Source organism: Tachysurus fulvidraco, chromosome 1 (assembly GCF_022655615.1).
Source record: "Tachysurus fulvidraco isolate hzauxx_2018 chromosome 1, HZAU_PFXX_2.0, whole genome shotgun sequence".
NCBI classification, from domain to species: Eukaryota; Metazoa; Chordata; class Actinopteri; order Siluriformes; family Bagridae; genus Tachysurus; species Tachysurus fulvidraco.
The window spans coordinates 32,645,368-32,668,639 of NC_062518.1; the positions used below are offsets into that span (position 1 = coordinate 32,645,368).

At 37.3% G+C, this 23,272-nt stretch overlaps 6 protein-coding genes across 17 annotated transcripts in view; 3 read left to right on the forward strand and 3 right to left on the reverse strand.

Annotated features, from left to right (window-relative positions):
• The window catches only part of exoc6b (exocyst complex component 6B), an 83,401-nt gene extending 81,513 nt beyond the window's left edge, over positions 1 to 1,888 (reverse strand). For all 6 annotated transcript variants that reach the window (XM_047811256.1, XM_047811254.1, XM_047811253.1 and 3 more), the window contains exon 1: positions 1,736 to 1,888. In XM_047811256.1, the coding sequence (XP_047667212.1) occupies positions 1,736 to 1,824 (89 nt within the window). In that variant the 5' untranslated portion in view covers positions 1,825 to 1,888. The remainder of the gene's footprint in view (positions 1 to 1,735) is intronic.
• A 709-nt stretch (positions 1,889 to 2,597) lies between these two features.
• Positions 2,598 to 6,423, forward strand: badb (BCL2 associated agonist of cell death b). Its single transcript, XM_047821947.1, has 4 exons — positions 2,598 to 2,735; positions 4,428 to 4,568; positions 4,785 to 4,975; positions 5,436 to 6,423. The coding sequence occupies exons 2-4, from the start codon at positions 4,436 to 4,438 to the stop codon at positions 5,574 to 5,576; spliced, it is 465 nt and encodes a 154-aa protein (XP_047677903.1). The 5' UTR covers positions 2,598 to 2,735; positions 4,428 to 4,435; the 3' UTR covers positions 5,577 to 6,423.
• zgc:101765 (uncharacterized protein LOC450036 homolog) lies at positions 6,392 to 9,332 on the reverse strand. 2 transcript variants are annotated; one of them, XM_027134487.2, is made up of 2 exons: positions 9,229 to 9,332; positions 6,392 to 7,893 (listed from the first exon to the last, which is right to left on the reverse strand). In XM_027134487.2, the coding sequence occupies exon 2, from the start codon at positions 7,851 to 7,853 to the stop codon at positions 6,987 to 6,989; it is 867 nt and encodes a 288-aa protein (XP_026990288.1). In that variant the 5' UTR covers positions 7,854 to 7,893; positions 9,229 to 9,332; the 3' UTR covers positions 6,392 to 6,986. The 2 variants fall into 2 exon arrangements, with proteins under 2 accessions (XP_026990288.1, XP_047677876.1); XM_047821920.1 differs by lacking the exon at positions 9,229 to 9,332 and adding an exon at positions 7,990 to 8,257.
• LOC113635201 (membrane-anchored junction protein) lies at positions 9,295 to 13,593 on the forward strand. Of its 6 annotated transcripts, none has more exons than XM_027134488.2 (11): positions 9,295 to 9,409; positions 9,733 to 9,851; positions 10,180 to 10,225; positions 10,308 to 10,383; positions 10,661 to 10,783; positions 10,864 to 10,916; positions 11,154 to 11,305; positions 12,903 to 12,954; positions 13,118 to 13,178; positions 13,278 to 13,350; positions 13,447 to 13,593. In XM_027134488.2, exons 2-11 carry the CDS (start codon positions 9,751 to 9,753, stop codon positions 13,487 to 13,489), a joined length of 780 nt encoding a protein of 259 aa, XP_026990289.2. In that variant the 5' UTR covers positions 9,295 to 9,409; positions 9,733 to 9,750; the 3' UTR covers positions 13,490 to 13,593. The 6 variants fall into 6 exon arrangements, with proteins under 6 accessions (XP_026990289.2, XP_047677895.1, XP_047677890.1 ...); XM_047821939.1 differs by having other exon boundaries at positions 13,314 to 13,350; XM_047821934.1 differs by having other exon boundaries at positions 9,316 to 9,430.
• Positions 13,594 to 17,476: 3,883 nt separating this feature from the next.
• Positions 17,477 to 18,470, forward strand: gpha2 (glycoprotein hormone subunit alpha 2). The gene is made up of 3 exons (XM_027134486.2): positions 17,477 to 17,593; positions 17,881 to 18,065; positions 18,254 to 18,470. The coding sequence occupies exons 1-3, from the start codon at positions 17,479 to 17,481 to the stop codon at positions 18,356 to 18,358; spliced, it is 405 nt and encodes a 134-aa protein (XP_026990287.2). The 5' UTR covers positions 17,477 to 17,478; the 3' UTR covers positions 18,359 to 18,470.
• A 3,697-nt stretch (positions 18,471 to 22,167) lies between these two features.
• The window catches only part of ppp2r5b (protein phosphatase 2, regulatory subunit B', beta), a 20,846-nt gene continuing 19,741 nt past the window's right edge, over positions 22,168 to 23,272 (reverse strand). Inside the window, exons 12-13 of the mRNA XM_047812056.1 lie at positions 22,840 to 22,941; positions 22,168 to 22,697 (exon numbers count right to left, since the gene is read on the reverse strand). Coding sequence (XP_047668012.1) covers positions 22,529 to 22,697; positions 22,840 to 22,941 — 271 coding nt within the window. The 3' untranslated portion in view covers positions 22,168 to 22,528. The remainder of the gene's footprint in view (positions 22,698 to 22,839; positions 22,942 to 23,272) is intronic.

A 23,272-nucleotide genomic window follows, 5' to 3' on the forward strand; every position in this document is an offset into this window, starting at 1 on the left:
GCACAGTGAAATTCTTTTCTTGGCATCTCCAATATATTAAGTTTGGGTCAGAGCTCAGCCATTTGGATCAGCCATTGCTACAAGCCTCAGAGAGGATTAAGAGCCTTGCTCAAGGGCCCAATGGTAGCAGCTTGGCAGTGCTAAGGCTTAAACTTTTGGCTTTCTGATCAGCACAGAGCCTTAACCGTTTGAGACACCACTTCCACCCTAAATATTTAACGTGTTTCACCTGGTTTCAAACTGGGGACCTTTCGCACGTGAGGCAAACAAGATAACCTCTATGCTGCAGATAATTCAATTAGAGATCAGATTAAGTGGAACGTGACACATGATTAAGTAAGATATGATGTGTATACATCACATAGAACAGGGTTGATGCTGTGTCAGTGATTCATGCAGAAGTTTCCGCTGGTTACCTGCTGACTTACTGATCTACTGCTATTTCAACATGCAACAATTTTGGTCAGATACTTATTTTGGATGAATAGCAGGTCTATAGGGATGCAGCTTTGTATTGTGTAGCATTACAGTTTGTCAGGAACTTCAAGCCCCTCACATATGCCAGTATGACAATGTACTACTGTACAAAATATGACCTCTATGAACACATGGTTTGTGGAGATTGAAGTGGAAGAACTTGAATGTCCAGCAACTCACTAATACTCTTGCAGCTGAATGAGCACAAATCCCCAGTGTCATGCTCCAAAATCGAGTGGAAATCCTTCCCAGAAGAGCTTATTATAAGAACAGATGGGAACTAAATCTAGAATGGGAAGTTCAACGAGATCACATGTCCACATACTTTTGGCTGTATAGTGTAATAACTGGGCTGCATAAAAAATAAAAAGTCATATTAGCAGACCCTGATTTCAACAACAGCTACAAGAATCGTCTTGTACGTCTTGTCTTGAACAGCATCTTTTATATATATATATATATATATATATATATATATATATATATATATATATATATATAAACATGCTGCACATATGCTACATATTTATCTGCACTTGTCTATTTGCACAATTGCTACTCTTTGCACTTCTGCTAGATGCCGAACTGCATTTCGTTCCTGTGTACCTGTAATATGCGAGGACAATAAAGTTCTACCTATGTATCTATCTAAGTGCAGAAATGACTAGCACATATCAGCAAATACATTAGCTAACTTTAATTAGAAACTCTCTGGAGCTCACTTCAGTAACATTAGAGTTATCACAATTAGAAAGATTAGAGCGATTAGAAAGAGTGCTCTCCTCTGTCTGTGAGAGAGAGAGAGAGAGAGAGAGAGAGAGAGAGAGAGAGAGAGAGAGAGAGAGAGAGAGAGAGAGTGTGTGTGTGTGTGTGTGTGTGTGTGTGTGTGTGTGTGTGTGTGTGTGTGTATTGCCACCACCGGCGTGCTTAAGAGACGAGGCTGCACACATGCATGTGATATGAATACTAAGTCTGCTCTCCTTGCTGTGTTAATAGTGTAGTGTAGTGTAGTGTGTGTGTGTGTGTGTGTGTGTGTGTGTGTGTGTGTGTGTGTGTGTGTGTGAGAGAGAGAGAGAGAGAGAGAGAGAGAGAGAGAGAGAGAGAGAGAGAGCTGCTAGCAAGCTGCTAGCTGCAAGTTAAAGGGAACAATCTCTGGAAGTGTGTGAGGAGTTACCGAGAGAACAACAAAACATTTCCACACAGTCCTCTCCATCGTCTAACTTATCCTACACGTTAAACTGTTTTACCGACGACTTACCGGAGTGTGGGACCGATACAGTTTGTGTCAGTGCTTTCAATCTCCCGGAGGATCCGCTCGTGTTCCGCTGCGGTCTCTGCGCTCGCCATCTTCAGCTCCAACCGTAACGCCGCGGGCTGACGTCACTACACACACAAAAAGACTCGCGCGGGGGGAGGGGGGGTCTACTTCCGGGATAAACTTTAGTTGTCTAGGTTACAGCTTATTATAGAGCTGATACTTTAAACAATAGTGACATCTAGTGTTTGGAAACCTCAAATTATATCCTATATTTAAAAAAGTGTATTTACATAAAGTTTATGTGGTTTCTGTCCCATATGCTATATTTACATAAAAATAACATTTTTGATGACGATCAATGACGATTTTTAACACTAAAATGTACTCGTTAAGTCGTGTATTTACGAGTATGACATATAAAAAAGTATAAATAAAATAATATTCTGTGGTCTGTTGTTCAGGAGCTGTGATTTCTCCACCAGGCTGGTGTTTGGTGTTGCCAGGTCCTTTCCTCCAGAGAAACCCTTGTTTATATCAGAATTAAAAATAGCTGTTTTTTTATTTGTTTGTTTGTTTTTTTAAATAAAACAACACGATCGTTTACATTTCAACCAACTCATTTCATAATCTGAATGTCAGTGTGGTGTTTAATATTTTACGTTGAGAGTGAATGAATTGTTTTCTTAGAATAATAGCAATTCTTTTGCTTTATTTATCACAATATGTAAACTATGTTTTTTTATATTTTATTTATTTATTTATCTATCTATTAAATACATTTTAAATTAGATTTAAAACATCATAGTACACTTGTAGTACCTTTGAAAGTACTACAATAGTAGTTAATAAGGAGAACACGTTTATATCTGTCAGCAATGAGATTCTTTGTCGAGATACAAAAGATCTGGCAACCCATCTCAACCCAAATACAAGCTCCAGGTTCACTGGTAACGAGGGCGGTTTATTTTGTTGCTAAACCGGGATCCAGCACCAATATTCGGTAAGACACACTGTTCCGACCGAAAGACTACTCTAGCGAAGTCAGCCAAGATCATTGAATCCATATAAACATCTAATAAAGAGGAAAGTTGTGGAACTATCTAGATAAGTGTGCTAACCTCGCTAACTATGCTAATCCTCACTGTTAACTTACAGTTAACCAAGTCTACGTGCTTTTGTCTTTAAGGACGTTGGCTAGATAACCAGAATTTATCTTTTTGTAAATTTGTATGTGCTTAAAAAATGAACAATAAATAGAGCCAAGGTTAGATACAATATGTATAAGGCGGAAGTAGTTTAATGTTAACGTATTAAGATGACAACATGTGTCTAACTAGCAGACTGACTAGGCTAATAAAGTGCGTTTCATGCTGATGAACTTCACTGTGTAGAAAAACAGACCATCGAGCGACAACACATCGGTATGTGGGGTAGAAGAAACGAAAATAAGATGACATCTGCAGTGTTTATATTATATCCAAGTGTCTTAGATATGATCAGAATAAACAGACTTGTCATTTAAGTTTACTGGAGATTACAACACAGGATATTACTACAAAGGAAATGACTCCACAAGAACATATCTCAAAATAGAGAGACAATCTGAAGCTCAAAAAGCTGATACAAACAAACTCAAGTTTTGAGATGTTGAAATCTTTAGTATTAGTTAGTTTACAAGTCTCAGCTTGATCTCTGTTGATCTGTATGTGTCTTCATTACTCTGAAGTCATTTCCGTGTTAAAATCATTTTACTGAGCAGTCAAACAATCCCACAGTTCTTTCGTACGTTGCTCTCGTGATTACAGACTGTTAAGAGATGCAAAGAGAGACGGAACAGAAGACAAAAACAACGTAGCCTACAGACAAACAGAACCCACCCTTCTCTAGGGACTTAAGTTATGTCACATTGATGACGTGGTCACACCTGGCACAATTACACAACCTACGCCATCAAGATAATGGAGAAAGGAAGAACAAATCTTATCGAAATATTCCAGTTTGTTTAATAAAAGGATGTATACTTTTGGGATCTGTTACCTTAACTTAAGGATATTTGCCATAATAAACCCATAGGACAACAAGTGGTGTTGAATTTTTAATAGTGGGTTGAGTTTATCTGAGGTTTCAAATATCACCATAAGTAGACCAGGCTCGCATACATTATGTAACATATATGAGACAATTTGAAGTGTATTAACCCCAATTGGGGGTTGACTTGGGAAAGAGATCATGACTGTGAAGGATAAAGGTTTCAGTCCCATCGTGGGGAAACATCTGGAGAAAAGAAAATCGATGTAGCTTTTCTTAGCACAATGCATATAATATTTATTCATTCCCCAATCATTTATCTTCAGAAAGCACTTTATCCTTCTCAGGGTTGTTTTGAATACTGAGCCTATCCCGGGAGCACTGGATGTGAGGCGGGAATCTCATATTAAAGTCACTTTATCGGCTGTGCAAGCAGTTCAGTTTCCTGGGATAGAGCTAATTCTTTCTTGACACATTGTCAGTCGTGTGTATTTCTGATTGTAGAACAACTGCATATTCGATATTTACTTCTTTTTAGTTGATCATATTAGGCTTTTCTACATACAGAAGCCTGAACACCTGGCATACAATAAGCACATTGATTTGTACCTGTCTGTTACTAAGGTTGGAATTCTGACCCTGTCTGCTTTCACTATTGTTCTAGTTCTCACGATGGCTAAAATATGCACAATATCTGACGAGTCTGACACATCAAGTGAAAATGAAGACACAAAGGAAGAGGACAACCGAACAGCTGAGGCCTCTCATTCTGGCCACCACATAATTGTTACACAAACATCCCGAGGTGAGTGTGTCTCTAGGCTCGAGCCTGTGGGAAATGTACAGAAGCATTCACCTGTGTCACATACTCTGTATCCAGGGTGTGCAAACACATAGCCCATTGATCCCGAGATAAAAACACGTCATCTATTTTTGTGATTAAAGAAAGTAAAGAGTTAAAGATGAAGAATTCCTGCACACTAACACTTGGCCATGTTCTCTCTGTTATTGCTGAATGTAGGAGAGCAAATGGCAAGAAATAGGAATTTCTCTATAAATGAAGATGACTTTCTGGAAGCTACTGATGGGAGAGATGGAGATTCTTTCCGTCCTCGATCCCGCTCAGCACCTCCGGTTTTATGGGCTGCTAAGAAATACGGCAGGGAGCTGAGGAAGATGAGTGACGAGTTTGACACCTTATTGGAAAAAGGGGTAAAAAAAAAAAAAAAAAATTGGTTCAAATATAAAATAGAAGTGTAGAAAAAGTGAGAGGGTTTGAGGTTGTTGATTAAGAAATGTTCACATGTCTTAATCAACAACCTCAAACATTTCTTAATCAACAACCTCAAACCCTCACTTTTTCTACACTTCTATATATGTGAACATTTTGAATATTCTTTAACTGTGTTCCCCAAGTTGCCACCAGCTAAGGCATTATACATTTACATTATACGTTATTACAATATTATTTCAATTTCAATTAGTTTCAAGGCTGGAGTGCACATGTAAAGAAATAAATTCTAACCGCACTTCTACATCTTGAAATAACAGGCACCAAGTCTTGTGTTTTACCTGAAACTTATTTCAGCATAAAACTACATACAGTTAACATGTATTCATTTCTCAGTAACACAAAGCACTCTTTTCTAACACTAAATTCCTCCTGTGACAGATGAAGAGGGTGAGGAGTGCAGGTACAGACCGTCAGATGCACACCTCTTCCAGCTGGTTCAACTTCCTCTGGAGCCACCAAGAGTCAGACACTGAGAACATGAGCAGCCTGACAGCACAAAACACCCGTCCAGGAGTATGAAATATCAGTGGAGAACACGACGAGAGAGAAAGAGAGAGAGAGCTCTGGTTAATCCATATATAAAGGATACAGAGGAATCTCTCGTACCCAGAAGTTAGGGACTGATGGGACGTCTTCATGAACTAGTTTTAAACCTCCCTCAGTTAGAGGATATCAGGACCGTAGACCAATCATAGTCTCTAACATTGCCTGAATGACGTTTACTACAGCAGAACAATACAAATGATTTTTTTCCCTGGCTCTGGGATCCAGTAATATGGGGAAACTCTGCAAGCTGATTTGTGAGAATGACCAGTCAGTTTGGTGTGTAAGACCTTCAGACTACACTACTGGAGCATGAAGAAAGATACAATCACTGCCATCTTTCAGGGCTGTGAGAAAGGTTTCTTTTCTATAGTATGGGCTAATGAACAGAACACAAGAACAAACATGTCTTTTAAATGTTTGATATTTTTAAACTTTTAATACCATTTTAAATTGATACATGAAAGATTTAGGAATACAAATAAACAAAGATTCAACACATGACTAATTTTTACAATAAAACAACTGATATTTGTATCCTCTTTATCTGTTTAGGGGTATAATAGGTGGGGGGAAAAAACTTTGAACAGTTTTGTACATGTTGTTACTTCTGCTATCTCTTTATTCCTGGAACATTTTAGACCCTGAGAGCAATAAATGTTAAAGGGTGGAAGAGAAAGTATCAGGGCCTTACATCAATTGATATTACTTGAAAATATAAAAAGGAAATGCCTTGTAATGCTATGATTTTCAGATTATTAAATATAAACGTTTAAAACCACTACAATGTGAAAAATAAATATGGTTTTATTAAAGAAACTTCTGCAAGTGTGTGTTTTTTATTGTTCGTAAATAATTTGCGAGTTTTAGGGGATAGTGCAGATTTTCAGAATTCTATTTTTACATCTAGAATTTAAATCCATCCATCCATTTTCTGTAACATGTATCCATCACAGGGTTGTGGGGAGCCTTCAGTCTATACAATGGGACTCTGGGCACAATATGGGGAACACTCGACAAGGGTACCAGCTCATCACAGGGCTCACTTGTACACCATGGGCTATTTAGAGAGAGCAGTTAGTCAACAGTCACATGTCATTAGACTGGGGAGAAAAATGGAGTACCCAGAGGAGACCCCAGAAGAACATGCTAACTCCATACACACAGGCCAGAGACAGGAACCAAACCCGTAACCCTGGAGGTACAAGGCAAATATGTATGTTATGTATGGATTATTGGTTTATCTAAGAATTTAGATAAACACTACATTCAAGTTGGCCTGCATGGTCTTTAACACTTGTATTACATATGTTAAAAAAAATAGTCGGTTTTATTATTACATGATAATCTTATTGATGTTGTTCTACATTTGACACTGGAATTAGTCTAGAGTACCAGTGCTGGGTCCCAACAGAACTTTTCATTGCAGTCTAGAGATGAAAGCTTCACCATGTCACTGTCACTGAGCTCAAAGTCAAACACGCATCTGTTCTCTTGCACCCTGCAGGGTTGGCATGATTTCGGCAACACAGGTATGTTTTGCTGCACAGCCCACCTCAGAAGCACCTGAGCTGGGGTTTTTCCACAACGTTCTGCAATCTTCTGAACCAGAGTATCAGAGAGGAGAATGCCTGTCCCCAGGGAGGAGTATGCTTGGAAGCAGACTCCACTTTTCTCACATAATGTCCTTAGCTCCTTCTGAGCCAACTTTGGGTGGAACTCCACCTGGAGAACAGCTGGAATGACTCTGCAGCTCTTCATCAGCTCCTCCATGTGCTTCACCGTGTAGTTCGACACTCCAATGGCACGGAACTTTCCCTCTGCATGGAACTCCTCCAAAGTTGCCCAACTTTGAGCTCGATTGTCAGGGTTTCGCTTATCCTTTACATCCAAACCCTGTGTACCAGGCCAGTGAATGAGAAACAGGTCAATATAATCTAAGCCTAGTTGCTCCAGGCTTCTCAAACATCCATCCTTGGCTTTGGAACCCTGGTCTCTGGGACTTAGTTTAGACGTTATGAACACATCAGCTCTGGAAAGGCCATGTTTGGGCAACAAGGTGCTAAGAGCCTGGCCAATGTATGCTTCGTTGCGGTACACTGCTGCTGTATCGAAAGCTCGGTAGCCTGCTGTTAAGGCAGCATCCACAGCCTTATAAGTTTCCTCAGGGCCTTGCAAACGGAACGTGCCCAAACCCAACAATGGCATCTGAGCTTTGGTATTCAGCTGGACACAAGGCATGAGGTCAGTCATTGTGAGCTAAAGGCTGTTGTGCACAGAAAAAGACTCGGATCTAATTTAAGAAACACAGGATTACATAGAAATTAGTACTCAGTAACATCAGCTGTAAATGAAAAATATCTCTACATAAAAGTTATAATTCACTCACACAATGATGTAAATGAAAGCTGTACAATGTGTATGTGAAAGTTTCCATTATAATACTGTCTTTCTTTCTTTCTTCTTGGTACTATATACCAAGAGACACAGATTAGAATTTGCTGTAGACCGAGATTAGAAATAAATTAACCTGTATTTCACATAAAATAGAGAAGTGCAGCAAATGTCAAGATGAGTATGGTGTCTACAAGTGAAATGTTTTTTGTTCATTGTCTTTTGTGTATTGACTTGTATTTTTTGTCCTGCACTGTCTTGTTGGTATTATGCCCTGCACTGTCTTGTTTGTCTTGTCCTGCACAGTTTGCACCAGGTTACACAGATGCACTTTATGTATATAGGACTAACTTACTAAGTCCTTATAGTTCTGTCTTTGTTCTATGTAGCACCATGATCCTGGAGAAATGTTGTCTCATTTCACTGTGTACTGCAACAGCTTTATATGGATGAAATGACATAAAAGCTTCTTGACTTGACTTGAAATTCATTCACCAATTTCATTAATGGGCAAAACTTCAGCATTGTTGATATAATGCATGTACTTTTAATCAGATTTAAACATCAACAGTTTTACAGTGATGTTGCTAATATAACCTAGAGGTGATAAGTTCCAGCAAAACGACTCCATATATTACACTTAACCTTTGGCACAGCTAAGGCGTTAGATAGCACGTGACTCCATGTGACACACATCCCCTAGCCCACAGGTAGGACGACCACCTGAACAAGTCAGGGCTTATGGACAATACTTTTCTATATCAACATCTCAGGTTCAAGACGATTATTACTGTAGGTAATCATAAAATCATAGGAAGATGCACTATAAGGAAACGACTGGAGTAAAAAATAGCCAATCATATGGTTAAAGCATGTTGAATGGACATTCATTTATTACTGGATAATCATTTGAATAATAATAATAATAATAATAATAATAATAATAATAATAATAATAATAATAATCCTATTACAGGAAATTGTACGGTGCAACACAAATAAATATGACTGAACACTTCAAAAACGGCTCTATTTACTATATCGAGTGCAATAACATCCCATAATACTCGCAACTAAACATCCCATGATACTCACTACTACATAAACAGAACAGAGTCCGAGACGCAGCTAAAGTGAACTAAAAAACTTTCACTAAGCGGAACTCGGACACAGAACACTAAATAATCATTATTTTTGTTTCTTTCATATTGTTCAGCCATGTTTTTAGTCTTACCTCAACCACGTGTTAATATGGGCGGGACTTTGATGTTCGTTTCTATAGAGACAGGCAGAACTGGCGCTGCTTACTGGACATTGAACCGTCCAATCAGATCAGCGTTAACTCTCAACCGCGTAACTCGTAGCTGTAGCTAGGAGATTCTCTTGACTGACAAAACACAACGTTGTCATTAGCGGTATCGGCTGAGTGTTTAAAAGTGTTTACATATATTTTGGTACAATACAACCCCAAAATGTGTCAGTGTCTCCCGGCTATGTAGAATTACTGCTAATTAAGATTGAACAGATGTGGATTTATGAGCATTGTATGAATGACTGAAAACTATTTTTACTCTGAAAAAAACAACAACATAACTGTAAATACATGTTATACAATACACGGGATATACATAGGAATTGTATCCAGGAGACATAACAGCAATGTTGAGAGAATGTGTGTTGTCATTTATTACCTCCATATATCCTATTAACAATAACATGCATTTCTTTTTGTCAGCAGAACAAAAGCCCTTGACTCATGCCAGTTCAGGCTTTCTCGTTCCCTATACCTGAAACAAGGTTCTTTCAGGTTGGCCAACACGTCTACAAGTTCAAGATAAGACGAGGAAGTAAAATCAGGCAAGAGAAAGGATTAAATACCTTTTTATACATTCCAGTGTTAATAATACTGATACTTTTACATGTAAAACTGTTCATCATAACAATAAACATTAAACATGAACAATCCTTTGCATATTATTCATCTTCATTATTCCCTTTATTATGTTCAAGTATGCGGTACAATTCAGAAATCTTAGTAACGCTGAGGGAACGTGTCAAACTCCACATAGACATTAAGCAACATTCTACTCTTAAATATATGCTCTAAATGATAATATGAACGGGATTGGATTGTCGACTGACCCTCTGCAAATATATTAATTCCATTTGGTTGTTTATTTTGTAGTGGTGATGAGACGTTAGACAGTGAGTTTGTCAATGAGGAGCTTGAGGTAACACAACCAGTTTATTCACATTACAGGAACTATAATTGCTGTATGTCAGAGTCTTCTTTATCATAATATTGTCTTACAGAATGCTGTACGAGTCATACTTATGAGTCTGGACAATCTTCATCCGTTCACCACGCAGCATTTCAGCATCTTTCCTTGTATGTTATATTCTATTTATCTGATTTTTTGTACATTTTGTATATATGTTTCATATATATAGCATGTTTCATTTATACTTCATTTATATTTATTTCTCTTGTGTACTCTGAAGCAGTCTCTGGCAAAGGAATTTCCTTTGGGATCTTATTTTATCTTTTTTATCTTATCTTATGATATACAAATTATTGAGTTCAAAGTTATTGGTTATTAAACATTAGGTAAAATCTACAGTAGCTGTGAATTGTTGTTCAGAATGATTCTATACTCTGCCACCAGATAAAAGTAGGTGGGAGCGGGTATCAGAGTTAAGATTCAAGAAAGGAGACAAGAAATTATTTGCGTACCCCTTCCTCATCACGTTGTATGTGGAGATAAATGAGCCAATCCCTTCACTCACAGGTAAGCAACACTTAACAGTGTATACATACACATACATTGTGATTAGCTTTGAATTAATGCCTGAATTTCTTGTTTTACAGTGAACTCTGCTCACAAATGGGTCCCTCAGAGAAGTACCTTTCCACTATCTGGTGTAAATTTATCCCACACATTTAAAGCACATACAATGTTAATTAGTTAAATATGATGCAAGTTAAAGAACAAAGGAAGCTGTAACTATAAAAAGACACTTTTCTTAAAATGAACATAAATTTTGTGAAAATGTTTCACTTATATTTACATTTAATTCTGCACATTTTTAAATCTGTGCCAATTTTTTTGTGCAGATACATATGTTGCATAAGCAATGGGTTTATGTTTTATTGTACAGAACAGAGACTCTGGATTGCACAGTCCACAACTTCCTACCTCCCCTGCCAGTCTTCAAGCTAATGAACCGAAACGCAGGAGAACAGAGGAACCACAAGAGGGCCCTCTGAGCTTAGACCACCATGACAAGAAAGCCACACATTCATTTTTCCAGTGGGTGGTGTTTTAAGTCTATTTTTTCTCTATTAATTCTTTAAAAAGTTAAGGTAGTTTCGAGACAGTGTTGCTTTTATGTGTGATAATCAGCTGGGGGACCTGAAGCTTTTCTTTTTTACTTTTCTTTAAGATATGAATTATTTTTTATATGAATTATTATTAAATATGATAACTTTTGTTTTACATTTTGTTGTAAACTGAAGAAATTAAGTCTCTTTATTAGTTCATATCATGGACTCATGGTAAAAGTGCATAGCTTGGGTTAAAGGAGGCTTCATGTTCATGGGTCATGTTCAGTCAAAGCAAATCCACAGTTCCAGTAACACAAGCAGAAGTCAAAACCAGAAATAACTACGTAGAATTGAACTAGACAAAAGAAATATGATATATTTACTTTGGCTTCTACTCATTTTTTAAGATTTGATCCAAAGCTACTCACAGTTACGAAAGGAGCGGCTGAGAGTTTAGAGCCTTGGACGAGGCCTCGACACAGTCAGAGTCAACTCACGACCTTCACTCCCAAAAGTGGGATTAAATTTATAATTTCACAGGAATCATAATGCTCACATGGAACACAGCCTAACATAGGGATTTAATGTAAAGGATAAAGACATATAAAGACTTAATATACAATAATTGAGAACACAGGCACTATTGACAATGATCGTATACAACAATAAACGTCAAAACAGTTCATTCACGGTTTATTGTGTGAATTATAAGTTAGTGTGTTAACCAGAGATGAGCATAAAACTATTCTATTCTTTTTTAATCATGAGACTATAATCATTACATAGAATTAAAATTAAATTTGATAAAGTTTCTGTCTGGATACCATGAAAAAAGTTTGTCTGCATGACAAACTACTAGGTGTGGATGATGACATGTGAAGTGTGAACTTTGATGATGATGATGATGATATTATTATTATTATTATTATTATTATTATTATTATTATTATTATTATTATGTCAGGGATTTTGTGAATTCAGATGATTAATTTCAAAACAAAGACTGACTATGAATCCCATGTGGTACAGCAGTTCCTTTTCAGTGTGCTTAAAATCGGAGGCACATTACCACAATTTAAAATGCCTGTAATTTAGATCTTTTCCAGATAGATATGAGACACCTGGATGTAAAAATTTTTTTTGTCACTAGACTTATGTTCTATATTAGGTGACTACCTGGAGGCTGTAGTTGCAATAATAAAGTAGGCGCCATCACCATTAAACCCTCATTTAGCCAACGGGCTGAAGATAATTGTTTAGCTATTACGTAAATATCCCATCTTAACAGAGCATATCTGTAAACCAACCAGAGGGATGTTTGACAGTTCCTGTTAAATCAGAATTGTGAGTTGTAGCTGTAGGCTTGTTCTGTGTAACACAATTTAGACAATCCAGTGTCCTGCCCTGTCCAAAATACACAGTGTTTTACAGGTAATTGTTGTGGCCTCAGGCGGAGGAGCTTGCAGACGTGCCTCAGACAGGCTTTTTGTTTTTATGTTAAATGTGCTGGAAATGGGAAATGGAATTGAAGGTGTCAACTAACAAAGAGCACGTACCTGTTTATCTCTTGCTCTGTGTCTCAGAGAGTTGCCGAACGTGTCTGGAGGTGCTGAAGAGTCGGTTTGTGACAATGAGGTGTGTTTGTAAGAAAGTAATTGCTTTTGCAGAGAAACGTTGTCTATCTGTTTCTCTGTGCTTAACCATGCGTTATTACACAACCTGACACAGTGTAATCGGCTTTCATAACAAGCCTCAATATGTTCATTATTAAAACTATGAGCACGCTCTTGTCTCTCAGGATTCTAAATACGCTGATTCAGAGGAGTCTTCACCAGGTGCCACAAGCCCAGAGCTTCATGGTAAGACTAGTCACTAGGAAATGATCTGTTTTCTACAGTCATTATTTCTACCACAAACATGCAAAAACTAATAGTGATGATTGGAAATCCTCTCTCAAGTTGTTGAGCAAAATGCTCCTGACTCTGTATCCACAGAGAAAGAAAAAGCAGGAGTCCTTGTTAGACTGGCTAGGTGAGAAAACCCTCATGTTTACAAAACTATGTTGTTCCTGTGCACTGATTCTTCACTGCTCGCTCATTCTGTACTGTGTTTCTGTTTTGTTTTCAGCATTGTAGCGTTTCCCTTCTCTCTGCTGTTCAAAAGGACCTGATGACACCATAAATTTATATCTATAACATATTTCAACGTTCATTTACAACAAGCATCACATTTCCTGTTCAAGTTTTTCAATAAAAAGTATATTTGAGATGAAAAGTCCACTTGTAACCTGTATGTCTCTTAGAAAACCCTGTGGTTTGTGCCCTCGTTAGTGTAAAGGAGGGTATATCATCAGCTTTAAACACTCATCTCCCATCTCTGTTTATCTTCTAATTCAGACATTTATCTTTCAGAAGCCATCACAGATCATTACAACTATACTCAGAGAGAAAAATAAGGTTTCTTAAGGATTCCATGGGATTTTCATAAAGTGAAACCTCTGTCATAGGATGATAAATATAGATATATATTTGTGGCATCTTTTAGACACCCTTATCCAGAATGACTTACATTTTATTTCATGTTATACAACTGAGCATTAAGGGCCTTGCTCAGGGGCCCAGCAGTAGCAGCTTGGTGGATCTGGTATTCAAACTCAAGCTTTTAATCAGTACTTTTTTAAATGAAATTAACAAACATTAAAATGACAATAAAAATTTTAAATTTTAGAAAAAGTAAACAGTACATTAAAAAGTAAAAACACAAATAGTACAAAAAAAACAGTTTACAATATAAGAAAACCTGTATTATACACTGTAGTGCAAGTATGCTTCCTAGTCCAGTTAATATAAAGTATTTAAAAATTTAAAGCAAAGAGGACCAATAGAAAATACGAGAGAGATTGAAGATATGTCTGACTATATTTGTCAAGTCTGAAGCACACAGCCTGAGGACTCGTCCTGGTATGTTATCTGGACCTGCTGCATTGTATGTATTCACTCTGCTTACTGACATATACACATCTGAAGTAGACAATGTGGGTGTATATTCCACTTCGTCAGGTGTCGCTTCCAACATGGTTTTGTGTTCAGAGCTTCAAAGTGAGCATAAAAGAGGTTATTTTAATCTGGTAATGATGCAGATGCAAAGCCGTTTGCATGTGATTGGCCTTTGTAGTGTGTTATGTGTGCTATACCTTGCCAAATTTTCATGGACTCGTGCGGTGTAATTTTCTTCTAGCCTTTGCCTGTAGGTAGTTTTAGCTGTCTTTATGCTCTTGCGAACATAGTATTTTGTCTTTTTGTAAGCTTTAGTGTCACCAGTTTTAAATGCTTTAGAGCCATACTTGTGCATTTCTCCATGGTTTCTGATTTGGATATGTGTAGATGGTCTTCTGAGGAATGCTGTTTTCGATCAGTACATGCAAAGCAGTCTTTCAGTGTATGTTCCGTTGTCTCAGACCACACTCTGATGGTTTCCTCACTGGAGCACACTGTTTTAGATTCTGTTTGTAGGCTGGATATAAGAAGAGTGTGGCGTGATCTGAAAGGCCAAAATGAGATGGGAGTTTGGCTTTGTAAGTATAGTATTTTATCTTAGTACAAACATGATCCAATGTGTTCTGCTCTCTCGTAGTAATGTCTACGTGTTGGTGGAATCATAGTCGTCCAACAGTAGTCCAACACCTTAACCACTAGGCTACCACTAGGCTACCCCTAGGCCTTATTGTGTGTGTGTGCAATAGTGAACACTTCAAAATGAACTTCTCAAAGCACGCTCACTTTGGTTACAGTTGTGGAGTTTGACTATAATAATATACAGTATATATCTAAATATCCTTTTGTTCCCTTCTATGTCATTAGTCGTGTTGCCATTGTACTGGTACAATTATGACAAAGGAGATTGTGGAGACGATTTCCTCCATGACAGATCACATCAAACCCACTGATAAGTAATCTCAGAGGGAAAAGTACGAATTACAACAGTATATGGAATATGAACAGGGAAATGGGAAAAGTATTTTTAAGGTTGTCTACAAATGACAAAACAAATAACTAGCAGGATCTGGATTGCTATCTTTAACTTTAATGGGGTTCAGATAAACATAACATAGCGTGTGAATCATAGCTTTGTGGGTTTTCATTCTCCTGTCCTTTCCTTCCCTTTTCATTTCCTTCCTTTTCCTTTCTTCTGACCTGTTGTATTAAATAAAGTAATTGAATATAGAACTGAATATATGTACTACCGAATGTTAATATAAAGGCAAATCCAGTTAATGTAAGTACTACAATAGTGATACAGAAATTGTGCAACACAATCAAAAAATTGATATGTACAAAACTATTTATTAATTAAACAAACAAGTGGCTAGATGAGCTGTAATTTGTTACCTAGGCAACACACCCCGTATAGCCCATTATGCTTCTCTAACTGACTGGAATATGAGGTATGAAAAAGACAGTCTGATGAAAGACAGAAAATTAATATCGGAGTAACATGTTAATATAAAGACATGAAGCCTGGGTGGTTCAGTGCTTAACATGTTTGTCTTACAACTCTGGGGTTGGGGTTCATTTACTGCTGTAGTGGTTTTCTCTGGGAACTCCAGGTACCTCCGGCACTTCAACTGCACATACTGTATGCTGAATAGCATCTCTAAATTGTCTGTAGTGTGTGTGTGTGTGTGTGTGTGTGTGTGTGTGTGTGTGTGTGTGTGTGTGAGTGTGGGAATAATTTTCTGTGCATTTGTGTCCTGCACCCTCTCCTGGGTGCCCCCTTTCTTGTGCCCCAAGTCTCATGGATAGGCTACAGGCTCCCTGATCATCCTGTGTAAGATAAAGTGGCACAGAAAATGGATGACAGGATGGACATGAAGCCTCTTAACTGTGATGTCTGTGAATGTTCAAAGATGATTTCTGTGGGCTAGTAGAAATCATCCCGATGGGTATGTCACCTTTTAAATATTCTCTGTGTTTGTCTTACTCTGGGGGGAAAAAAACACAATTCAATCTTAAAAAAATCTCTATAAATTTTAATGAAATCTTAAGACAAGATATTCTAGATAAATGTGATTATACATATTAGATATTTCTCCTTCCTCGGTTACTGTCTTTTGCAATCTTACGAGCTGATGGAATAAGGAGCCACAGTAGTTGGGAGAAAAGTAAATTAAAAAAGGATCTTAGTAGGTGTGTCTAGGTGAAATTTTGCTAGGTGGGAGGTGAACTTACACAACTTATTACTGAGAGAGTGTGAAAGAGAGAGGACTTCCACACTGACCTTGACACATCAGGACAGCGCACCGTTCATACCAACAGGTAACATTAACTGATCTCCTGCTTTTCAGTACAAAGGTTAAAAAACAACATTTGTCTTTCCTTTTTCATTTTACATTGACATAACTAATAAAAATCACTGCTTTTAAAATCGTATCGACTGGATTTCTGTCATCTCAGATAACTTTGTAAGAAATGCCTTCCATTTTTGAATGTTTTCCTACTGATTTGCTTCGTATTCTTATTAATGTCTGAAGTGTGACTCTCATGAGGTTTATATTAAGATACCGAGTATTAGGAAAATAAATCCTGCAGGATAAATGTGCTTCTGTAGATTTATTTTTGTTCTTAGCTAACACATCTATAGCAAGGCGAAATATTTTTCTGTAGATCTGTAAATATATTTAAATTACATTAGTACAAAGTGCATTTGCTACATAAATTTCTTTGTCTTAAATTTAAAAACATGATGACACGGAATTTGAAAAGACTTGTACAAATACTAATACAAACTTCAAGTCTTCCTGCATGTAGTTCATTATGTAGCTGTAAATAGCTTACTTAAATGAACAGGAATACAGAATAGGGCCCGAGCAGAGATGAAGGGTTCAGATACGTTTACATAAGGATGTGGATTTCACTTCATAAATTCAACATAGCAGCAGTGACTTTTGTGAAGTGGCTCTTCTGAAACGTTCTGATTTGGGGAGGATTTACAAAGAACCTAAAGTTCACTGCTTTCTATGCATTGAAGGTGAAAGTTTGAAACAAGAGAGAGTTAATAATCTATTTTTATAAGTGAAAATTATGCGGAATTAAACAGGTTAAACATATTAGATCATGTAGGAATATGCTAAGCTGTGGCTTTTTGTCTTGTGCAGGACACATGGCTCAGCGTGTGACCTCTGAGGTTCTTGTGCACATGTCTATAGTGCTGCTGGGTTTGTTGACTCCATTTAGCTGGAGCACTGATGGTCTGGGCCCAGGCTGCCACCTCTACCGTGAGCAAACACACACATACACACACACTAAGCTATATGTCTCTCCTGAGAGTAAAAAAGACACAATGTGAATATCAGCTCTACATTTGTTCTCTAGTCTGGATGGCCCAAGGCTGCCTTCGTGTATAATCTGCATATTTTATTCACAGTGCATTGTAACTTGAATGCATTGCTGCTGAAATCTTTGCTATTAATACACCCAAACACACTGACAAAATCAGACAGAAGGTCTTAATGTCAAAGCCATATTTATTCTCCCTTTCCCTTTTCCTCTGTTATTCTCTCAGCCATTCATTTGACTGTCAGAAGTGACTGGAGCGGGACATGTCGAGGAGCCCGTGTGGTGTACGCCTGTGTGGGTTACTGTGACTCTAGCGCATTTCCCTCTCGTTACTCTGTCCTGCTGGCATCTAATTTCACCCATAACATCACCTCTGTTTCGCGTTGCTGCACCATCGAGAAAGCCACCAAGGTACTGAGGCACCGATTAGACACCAAACACTGACAACAATCACATCCACAGGCTGAACTGAAACCAGCCTTTGACTTGATCAACATTACGCTGTCAGAAATATTTATTATCTGCATCATAATTATTATAATTATGCATTACAGTTACAGACCTCCAAAGATTAAAATCCAGTAACTGTCTTCCCTCAGGTCAAAGTTCATGTGGAATGCCCTGAAGGCCGTCACCATGACAACATTGAGATCCAAACCGCGCAGGCCTGTCGTTGTCATATGTGCCATAAGGCTCGTTACTAAGCCACCATAGTAACAAGAGTTTAGCTTGTGTTACATCGGTATATACACTACTCAGAGAGAGAGAGAGAGAGAGAGAGAGAGAGAGAGAGAGAGAGAGAGAGAGAGAGAGAGAGAGAGAGAGAGAGCGCAAAGATGTAGAAGATGAAATCAGCAAATTATCATGCAGAATGTAGATTATACCCAAAAGCACTCGGCTACTTCAGACAACCTTACTGTTCTTACATTATAGATTTTTTTCTTTTAAATTGTTTTGACATTGTTACATGTTTATTATTGCATGAACTCACAAAAATGTCAAAAACGCGTTTAAAAAAAACTCAAACAAGTCAGAATTCTTTAGTGTCTCCAATGAATGTACATAATTAATGAACATTCAAATATTCAAATATTAAATCATTTGCATGTTGCTACTTGAGATAATGCATAAAAACGTTGGATAAATAAAAAAGTCGAATAGTTAAATACCTGATGTTTCTGTGTTTTATGACTGTAGCATGGACGTGATCGATCACAGTGTAATGACAGTGAATGATGTATAAGAATACAGATATTTTATGGGAAAGTCTCCAGTCGTGTGTTGGCTTGAGATCCTGACCCAGATTTCAAAACCATCAACTGACCTCGAACAGATGAAGCATTATCACACATGAAATATCTGCACAGAATCTGTATGAACTAAAAGAGGACTGGCTGTCAATTAATCTAATATAATACAAAAAAAAAATACAGCAATGGAAATAAAATAGCATTTTTACACGTACTGTATAAAGCAATATCTTCACGGAAAACAAAACTGTTGGTGAACTGAAAATAAACACATATATAATTCCTTACATCAGCTTTCACATTAGTTTGTGTATGACAAGCTAGACTTTTTTCTATTTACATTAAAATGACTTTTCCCAAGTGAATATACAGGGTGATTTAATGTTCAATGATTTTATAAAATCCTTCTATCTAAGCCAACTATGTTTTTTAACTAGTTTAAAAAATAATGATTTAATTAATTAAATGTAACCATACCTCAAACTACCACTACTGATGATTGAAATCCTTTTACAAATCCCATTGTGTTTATATCCATCATCATCAATAATTATTAAACTGTATAAACAAAAAGAGTCTTAAATTTTATTTTTGTACACTGCTGATTAGAAAATTATGTATAACCATATTTCTCAAAGTGGGGTTCGGGCACGATGGGGTCCGTGAAGCATAACCAGGGGTCCACAGTATGTTAAATTTAAATGGTGTTAGAAATCAGAACTTACCAAAACACAAAGATATGATCTAAATTATTGATCTATAATGATTATGTTTATTATTTATTAGACAGGTGATTTGAGTTTAAAGTATTATTCCAAAATTCTGTAACTTATGTTAAATAATTAAAGCTTAATGGCTCCAATATATAGTCAAACTTTTTGTTTGTTTGTTTGTTTCTTTCTTTCTTTCTTTCTTTCTTTCAGTTAAGGGGGTCACCTGCTACAAAACGTTTAAGAACCCTTGATTTATAGGACAAAAGAGTATTTTTAATGTAGTAATGAGACAGACTCTGTAATGTGATAAGAAAGTGGATGGCTGGAGACTTAATTTTATCCCTCAGTGCCGGTATTCATTAGAGTTACTGCACTTCTGCAATCTAATACGATCCTAAATGTGCGCCTTCTTGTGGACGGCAGAAGAAATACAATAACAACTCTTAGTTATATTACATTTTATGTTGACTCTTAACTACTTAGTTCACATTTGTAAATATGAAATGTCGACTTGTGATGCAGAAAATATACAAGATATATATTTGTATATATATCATATGTATATATATGTCAAAAGTCAAATTTTGCTGTCTGTAAAGACTGGGTAAAGTTGGTAGGCTGTAGCTCAGTGGTTAAGTTGTTGGCCTACTGATTGAAAGGTCATAAATTCTAACCCAAGAGCCACCAAACTGCATCTCCTGGAGCCCCTGAGCAAGGCCTTTAACCCCCAATTGCTCAAATTTTTATAATTGAGATAAATGTAAGTTGCTCTGTATAAGGGCGTCTGGCCTCTTATCGACAAAAAATTAAATAGCAAACAACCTCAGTTTTTGTTCACTTCCCTCAATTTGTACATGTAAAAGAATGTGAAATGTTTTCGTTGTTTGTTTTTTCTGAGAAACCGGATCGTCTGTGCCTGAATCAAGCTGAGCTATCAGTGAACCTGAGGTAGCCATGTGTTTTTTTTTCCCGTTTGCCTTGAGAATAACGACAGGTAACTCCCATTTCTCCATGTGAAGCACTTCAGCAGACATTTTCATGTTTATATCCCATATTTTATACATTCATATCCCGAAGCCGTTGGTCCCCAAAAAATACATTGCTATATTTAAACACAAAACATCGATCAAGAGGACAGTGCAATTCTAGTTGAAGTGGTGCTACGTATGCTTACAGTTCCAGTTCATGTATTGCCTTCTCTCTATTCTACTGAGTCCCTTACTGACTCTCTCACATCTAAGCCTCTCATTGTAGGAAGTATGGAAGGAAATAAACTGCACCTTTTACAAAATCAATAACAAAATGAGCGGTGATTTTTCTACACTTTTTTTTTTGTTGTTTTTTTTGTTGTTGTTTTTTTCCAGAGGAAAACAGAGGAAAGTCATGGAGTATGCTGGTAAGGAACCAACATCCAACATCAAAACATTGACAGTCCATCCCAAACTTAAGTATGCTTAAGCACACAGTCACTTCCAGTGTTGTTTAGTCAGGTTTTTGCTCCAAGTTCCTCACAATATGAAATAAATATTAATGAATATCAACAGGCAAAGTGTTATACAAAAAATTAAAAAATAAAACAATCAACAAAATATCAACCCCATCTGTAAAACTATGTGTACTGAAGTAGGTGGTATGGTTTCCAAAGAAAACTGCTGACACACATTCAAAGTAGATGAGAATATTGCTAAAGTAATACATTTTGGATCTTTTTTTTTTTTTACGAAAACCCCAGAAGAAGAACGGACTAGTGTAATGTTTTGTCTTCACATCAGAACAAGTTTAGTCTAGCAGCATACTTTTGTCATGTTTTAGAGGTGCTACACTAGAATACCCCCACCAACACTATAATCGGACATAGATATAATATTTATATATATTTATATATGTATATATAAAAACATCAGTTGAAGTAGCAATAGAAGTGTTACTTATAGAATAAGCTGTAATAAGAACATTATAACCATTACTTTTACAGAGTTATCTTCATCATAATTCTTCATAATCATCATCGTTTTCAGCATGTTGCTCGTCTTTACGGAGAGTGTGTGAGTCCAATGGTGACATGACACTGAGACTGAGAAAGGTCTTAAGCGAGATTAGACCCGTTCCAGAGTTTCGTGTGTGTGTGTGTGTGTGTGTGTGTGTGTGTGTGTCTGAATGCCTGTTTATGTGACTCTGACCTATTCGTGTGTTCATGCATGTATTGTGTGTCCTTCTTTGTGCTGCTTGTGTCTTCAGTGTGTATATTTATCAGTGTGTGTGTACATGTATACATTTAGTGTCAAGAGAGAAACAGAAGGGTAGCAATGAAAGCGATAGTTTGAGTAAGAAGCATGTTAGATATGTATAGAGACATATAGAGACAGAGGAAATGAATAAAAGGCATGAAGAGTGAGAGGTACTCATCTTTTCTTTCTGCATCATTTACATCTCACTTCTATGGGTGTCAGTGTGAGAGTGAGAGTGGCTTGTATATCTACATCTAGACAACTGGCTGTTGGATTGTTCTCTCTGATTGTTCCAGCAATGTTGTCTGTATGATATATGTAAGTGTGTGTGTGTGTGTGTGTGTGTGTGTGTGTGTGTGTGTGTGTGTGTGTGTGTGTGTGTGTGTGTGTGTGTGTGTGTGTGTGTGTGTGTGTGTAGGAGTTTTAAGAGGTGATGGCAAGTTCCAGAGTAAAAACTGTCAGTAAACCAAAGTGTGTGTTATTATGTTCTCCATGTTTGTACATATTGGCTTGTGCATTGGTCTGTGTGTGTGTATGTGCATATGCATGTGTGTTTGTGTGTGTGTGTGTGTGTGTGTGTGTGTTTGTGTGTGTGTGTGTGTGTGTGTGTGTGTGTGTGTGTGTGTGTGTGTGTGTGTGTGTGTGTGTGTGTGTGTGTGTGTGTGTGTGTGTGTTTGTGTGTTCTAGGTGGCATTGGCAGCGCTGCTCTCCGGCTCATTCTTGTTCAGGTTCTCTCGCTCTTGCAGGTTCTTTTGGTTGCGACTTGCTTCCCCCAGACTCTGCAGCCTCCTCTCCTGCTGCTCCTCCAGCCCCTTCCACAACTCAGCACGTTCCTTCTCCCTCTTCTGCTCCCTATAGAGACAGCAGTGAACGGAGAGTGACAATAAAGAGAAGTGAGGAAGCAGAGAAGTGCGAAAATGAGTCGTCACTCTAAAAGTTCCACATACAGACACATCCTGTACTGTTACAGTGTTGAGAATCACAACATACATACTTCTGTTTCTCCAACTTGTAGGAGGCAGTAAGGTCGTCAAAAAGCTTGCTATTCATCTCCATAAAGGTCTTCAAGACGTTGTAGATAAGTGACACAATAGTTCTGATAAAGAGAAAAAAGCATCTAATAGATCTCTTAAAACATTATGTAAATTTCTCCATGACTTGTCAAGCGATTTAAGGAATTTTTGATATGTCATAATGCCAGGACGAGGTATACAGACTATATATTATATATTACCTGTGGATATTTCTACTGAGCTTATTATGTTATAAATCTTACTAGATGTCCATAAAATTTGCTGACATGCAAGATATGGATGGAACTAAAATCCCAGAGATACACATATGATAATTACATTACTTCACCTACACATGTAAAACTAATCCAATCTGTAAAGCGATACAGTAAAGTGGCAAAGTCATATGACTGA